The sequence below is a fragment of the Bactrocera dorsalis genome, chromosome 1 (assembly GCF_023373825.1).
Source record: "Bactrocera dorsalis isolate Fly_Bdor chromosome 1, ASM2337382v1, whole genome shotgun sequence".
Taxonomy (NCBI): Eukaryota; Metazoa; Arthropoda; class Insecta; order Diptera; family Tephritidae; genus Bactrocera; species Bactrocera dorsalis.
This window is the reverse complement of record NC_064303.1, coordinates 32,481,187-32,487,682: the sequence shown is the minus strand read 5'-3', so window position 1 is coordinate 32,487,682 and position 6,496 is coordinate 32,481,187. Positions and strand designations below refer to the sequence as shown.

At 34.0% G+C, this 6,496-nt stretch overlaps 1 protein-coding gene across 1 annotated transcript; it reads left to right on the top strand.

The window, feature by feature from the left end:
• The first annotated feature begins 3,762 nt into the window (after positions 1-3,762).
• Positions 3,763-5,166, top strand: LOC105221837 (neuroguidin). Its single transcript, XM_049451525.1, has 4 exons — positions 3,763-4,182; positions 4,248-4,516; positions 4,599-4,786; positions 4,893-5,166. The coding sequence occupies exons 1-4, from the start codon at positions 3,850-3,852 to the stop codon at positions 5,030-5,032; spliced, it is 930 nt and encodes a 309-aa protein (XP_049307482.1). The 5' UTR covers positions 3,763-3,849; the 3' UTR covers positions 5,033-5,166.
• The last annotated feature ends 1,330 nt before the right edge of the window (positions 5,167-6,496 follow it).

The window sequence follows — 6,496 nt, the reverse complement described above, 5'->3', positions numbered from 1 at the left end:
AGCGCTAAGTTCGCGTGTAACCGAACATTTATCTCTTGCAACTTGCAAGAATCAAAGCCAGGGAAATACCATCAGGTAAATAGGTTAGTTGGCGGTAGTATTGACCCGGTTTTTCTATTTTTCCAAGTAACGCATAATATTAACATTCCACATACGAATAAAATGCTTCCGGGGTTTCATCAAGTTGCCTCAGATACAACCATCAATCATATGGAGTAAAGTCAACCGGGTATTCGAAAATCCTGATATTATTATAGTTATGTAGGGGCTAGGTCAAGTTTTGCCCAGTTTTATCTAAGGAATGTACCGAAAAGAAACTGCACACAATGTTTTTTTTTGTAACGTATTGGATTTTATTAATTTTTCTTTGTAACTTTTTTTAATAACAAATTAAATAGTTTTTATCCACTTTTAATTAAAACGGGTAAAAATAAATAATATTTAATTATGTCTAATTTTTCGTTTAATTCCCTGCATTAAATTCTTCACCTTTTTTTGTAATGGAACGACTTTTCGGCAACTCGATGATTCATTTTCAAGTTGCGTTTGAGAACTGCCTAATACTTTTCTATCAGGCGAAAAGCTGAGGCGTTTGAAAAGCTCTCCTCTTTTTTAACAAAAAGCCAAAGTTTATTGAACGGTTAAGATACACCATCATATAATTGTCGGCCGATATAGTACCCTTTATGAAAAATGGGGTGGTCTTAAGGCTACAAAAGCAAGCAGCCTGCCAGATGAGCATTTTCTCGCCAAATTTTTCTATTTCAATTGTTGCCACTGACTGGTCAACAGTACCATCTTTTGGTTTTGTATAGAATTGGGCACCTGTTTAATGTTCTTTAGTCCATTTTTACATATGTTTCATCGTCCATTAATAGCACTCAATAGAATTTTTTAGCAAATGATCGTACAACTTCCTTAACCTTTTTAACCTATTTTACTTGTCATTCATTTTATTAGAAATCTTTTCTTTTTTATAAGTTTTTAAATTATTTCTTTGCTTCACTCTTTGAATCATAGTTGTATTGATTTAAGCTTTTTTCGCCAAATCTCGCACACACATCGATTTGTTTTGGTTTATTAAGGCCAACACCTTTACTTCAAAATTTGGACCACTACGGCCTTTTTTCGTCTACTTTATGATATTTCTTTTAGAGAACAGGTATCCTTGAACTTTATTGTAATATTTTCCTCACCATTTACAGTGACTTCAAACCCCCTTGCTAGCCTTCTGTATGAAATATTTTTTTTCGGTGCAGTAATTGTGCACAATTTGCCTGTGCACGTGTTCTTTCACGCTCTCTCATTTTCATTATGTATGCGATATAAAGTCACTCGGAAGTTCGAAAATCTTTATATTGAACAATATTTTCGATAAAAAGTCAATTATAGATACCGAGGTCCACATTTCCGGTATTTGGGAGCTTGAACAGTTTTATTTGGCTTTGGACAATTTTAAGCCATATGATGGTAGAATAAGAATTGTTCCACCACAGCTATTAAACTCTTCACAAATACCAAAGATTCCATACGAAAACTTGCTTCGATCAGTCAGTTTGTATGACAGCCTTTAAATATGCTACCTGCACTATAGCTTTCTCTCTTTTACAGTAGCTTGAACTTTGACTTTAGTCTACTTATTTACAAATAATTGTATTCGACTCACATTTCAGTTAGTTTAAGAATATTTCAAATATATTCAAGTTAACTTTTTAATTACAATAAAATATCGCGACTGCCAACCCTGCCTTTTAAGAGAGCAATCAACTCACTCGTTTCTACGGGAAAAAAACAATAACTCACGTTACGGACGGTGGAAGCAGTGGTGAGTGTTTCAGTTATATTGCGCTCTCATAAGATAGCTCGTGTCAGCTGATATGGTCTACAGTTTTGCGTCGGTCACTAATTTTTTAACCATTCTTCGACTTTACTCCGCACTAAAACACAACATTCGAACCAAAAAGGTTTATTTGGGACTAATCAGAAAATATAACATTTCACTAGTTGTTTTAGGTTCAACATACATGTATTTTAGCATGACCCAAACTATTCCTTTTTTTGTCGTCACAATTAAAACCATTCACTTCTCAAGTCCTCTTCATATAGTCTATGCACTAATTTCGATTGGTTCCGATACAATGAACTCACTGCTCACATCTGATGCAGTGTTAAAGAAAAAAGATCCAACTGACTTAAATCTTTTTACATCCGTGGTACCGATTAAGAGATCGCATAGAAAGCCCATACGTTATCTACTGTATGCCTGAAAAAACCAATAAGTACTATTTATTAATCGTAAAGTCTAAAATTCGTATATTGGTTATATTAGACTCAGACTTTTATGGAACCTTCGCATTGTCTTGTTGTAGGAATTCTAACCGTACCCTATCCAATGCAGCTAAAAACCCATCATGAGTTTACTTGTCGTCGTCGTTGTAAGAGAACAGGTGGTATCAGCTGAATGTTTCCTTTCAAATATCCAGTTAGACGTGAGACGTAAATTTAAATACCAGGGCGATTCAAATGACGAAAAACTTATAGAAAAACTTTTTGTGTTAAATTCTAAGGATAAACTCAAACTTGAAAATTTGTATAAAATTATAAATTCTCCGTTTTGAAATTGCTTTATGAGATCATAATAGAGTTTATTGCGCCAATATAAGTATCTAATAGTTGTGCCGTTTATAAGATCTCATGTTCTGGAATACTTTTTTTGACAGATTGTTTCAAGAACACTCTCTGATTTCTCTTTTTGGTTGGCGTAGTATCGCCAATCTGTGGGCACTTAGGCCGTCATTAAGCCCATTGAGTGCCTGGAAGGTAGCCAAATTAAACCTATTCCAACATTTTTGTTAAAAAACCTGATTTTTGTCCAACCCAGCTGATCAATAACTTTAAAGCTGAAGCATTAAGAGCCGTGGAATATATCCCGTCTCGCCCGTCCGTAGGCTGAGCATTCACATAGATAATGTTTCAGCATCTCATTTTCCTCCGCGAATGCTCTGCATTCCGCCAAATCTACTTTTGTAAAGGTGTAATCCTAAGGGTAGATGCCCTGTGTTGACCTCTCAATATTACTGAATTTTCGTTTGTCTAGAAGTAAAAACATTTTGGTCTGTCTACCATCAAAACTACTCCACAGTAACTTTGTGGTATGCCCTGTGTTATTTGGTGTTTCAAGACCTGAGGTCTTCCTCTAGAATGGATTGACTCAAATGACTCTTGATGAAGCTGTATGGCCTGGGACATCTCAGGGGAATTGGTCTGCCGATTCGTTTCCTACTGAGGGACTTAGTAGTGGCGCTCCTGATAGTCTTAATTGCTCACTAGTTGTGCTCTAGATGGTTTTGGGACTTGCTATTTAGTGCAGAAGCCTACCATGCGGGTAGGCAAGAGCAAGTCCATAAAATTTTGTTACATGGTTACTGTTTGAGAATGCAAATGAATGATTTTACAGTCGTGTGTTTGACTTTACAGTAAATCTACTAATAAATTAAGTGTGTGTTTAAAATTTTGCTGTTGGTTATATGATAATATATACTTTATTAGATATACAAATATAAGAAACTAAGAAAATATGAATGATGTTAATAAAAAGAGGGAGGGAGAAAGTTAAATGAAACGAGAGCTTACTGTATGCTGCACCGATTTATACGAGGTGTATGATTGAAAGTTAAGCAAATGAAATGGCAGCATGTTTGAACTTAAATGAATAAGTATTTTAAGAAAATAAATGAAAAACGAAACATAATATTCACGAACCCAACCTTTCCTACTTTCTAGGCGCTCGACTATGACTGCCACGTGCAGCAACAGGACATCCCACAAGCCATACAATTGCTCGGCGAGATGAACAGCAATGTGAAACAAGTCACCGATCTTGTCGAAAGCATGTTGCAACGCGTCAAACGTGGCGAACTAACCACAGAATACGGCTTGAGTTTTCTCGAAGTCAAATATCACATGTTGCTCGACTATTTGATAAATCTAACTTATGTAGTGTTACGCAAATGCTCCGGCGAAACCATCGAAGGTGATCCATCCATTGAACGATTAATCGAAATACGCACAGTTTTGGAGAAAATACGACCAATCGATCATAAGTTGCGCTATCAGATCGATAAGCTGGTGAAGACAGCCACCACCGGCGTATCGAGTAGTACCGATCCGATTTTGTATAAGGTGAGTTTTGAGCTTCTTTTAAAGTTATGTCCAGTTACTTAATACACAACATTTTTGTATGGCAGCCCAATCCAGATAATATGCTAACAAATGCTGGCGGTGATGAAGATGCCGATGAGGATGATGAAGACGCAAGCGAAAATTCGGCATCCGAAAGCGATGGCGATGATGAGGAAGGCGAGGCTGGCGTGAAGAAACCCAAAAAGGGCGCTACAGCTGGTAAAACTGGTATTTATGTGCCGCCCAAAATTAAGCCAGTCTACTATGATGGCGATGAGAAATCTGCGGATAAGGATAAGAAAATGATAGAGCGCGCCAAGAAGCGTGCCATCACGTAAGTTGCGGAAATTTGCAGAAATTTTTTTTTTGTGTTTCTTTGAAAAAAATTATTAAAAATGCTTTATATCCATATATAGCGCCTCAATGTTGCAAGATTTGAAGGAAGAATATCTCGACGCACCTACCGAACTATCATCCGGGTCACGCGCCCAACAACTGCTCTCCAAACAACAGAAAGAGAAACAAGAATATGAGGAGACCTATTTGACACGTCTGCCGGTGACCAAAGCGGAAAAGCATCGCCAACGCAAGTTGACCACTCTAGGTGAGTTGTATATTTATAAGGAAAAATATAACCTAAAAATTGTTTTCAAATGTTTTTTCTGAAATTTTTTTTATTGCTAACATACTTTCGCTTTCTCTTCTTACAGCCACACTCGGCGATGAGATACTCGGCGAAATTAGCCGCGATCCGGCGTTGCGTGGTGAGGGTTCCAGTGGTGGCAGTAAAAAACGTAAATTGAAGGGCAAAGGTAAAAAGCGTGGTGGCAAGAAGCGGAAGTTCCATTAAAGCAAAGAGCACGTAAGATCAACGCGCGCGTATATGTATAAGAGCAGAATAACATAAACGAGCACACTTATATTGTATGAGAAGCGTAAAATTAAGCAAGTAAAAGCAAACAACAACAAAAATGAAAAAAAAAACAGTAAAGCAGTAAATTTGCATTAAAAACAACAAAACAAAACAAAATATATAAGTAGTATCAAGCAAAAATGGTATGCATACATACATACGGTTTTTACCATTTATTAAAATATATATATAAATAAATATATACATACACAAAAATGCTGATGTGAATGGAATTTAAGCAATTTTTTAAACAAATTTATATTTTTCTATAGTTACATACAAAATATGCTTTATTACTTACAAACATTTTGTTGAATATAAATATATTATTGATTTGATATAGAAACAATTGTAAAATAAGCTACATTTTTCTACGGTTTGTTTTTGTAGTTTGTTTAACATTAATTTTAATGAATATTAAGTTTGCTTATATTGCTTTAAAATTCGGTTTTGTTTAAGTTTGTATCAGTTCTGTGTATTTTCATGATATTTTAATAAAAAAAAAATTGTTCAAATAAAATTTTTTAAAAAGCATTTTATTTTTAAATTATAGAATATATTTCTTTTTTAACAGTTCAGTTATTTTTTTATACGAATCCAGCCAGCTGATAATTATAATAATTAAATGTATAAAACGCATATGGAATGAAGAAATATTAATAATTTAATATTATTTAAATTTTTTTTTTAATTTTGTTATATTATATTAATTGTAATTTTTTCGATGTGAAGTTTTGTTTACATTAAACCTTAAAAATTTTGATTTAATTTTTTATATTAATTTTAATATTTGCGATAAATTTTTTTTCCATTAGTTATTTATAATTATTATTAGCATTATTATTTCAGTTAACTAAATTTTCAAAAATTTAATTTTCTTGAGAAATAATATTATATTAATTAGTGTTTTATAAAATTTAAAATAATATTAGTTTAGTTATAATTTTATTATATATTAATTTTTTCACACATCAAACAATGGGTTAACTATAATTCGTAATATTATTAATATTTCCATTACTTAGAAATTAAAAAATTGATTTTTTTATGCTTTACTCAAAGCAAGATTAATAAGTGAGGTTAGGGACAGAAGATGATTACAGTGTAGTCTCGTCAACCCGGGAAAAGTAGACAAGAAATACTCTATTGTTTCCCTGGTAGACATTTCCTGCAGTCTTCTCGATATGTCAGCCCCATTCTGCGAGCGTGTATCGCCACAGTATTCGATATTTACTTAACAATGTCTGAGTTGCTACTAAATGTTTTAAAATTTTTTGAGGATTCAACACTAAATTAGGTTAGGTTAATCTAGTAGGCCAATGAGACACGCAGAGACCGGTTTCGGTTCTTTGCGATACCAGATAGAGTTCAGTTACTAGGTCCATGAAGAGTATTCATTCT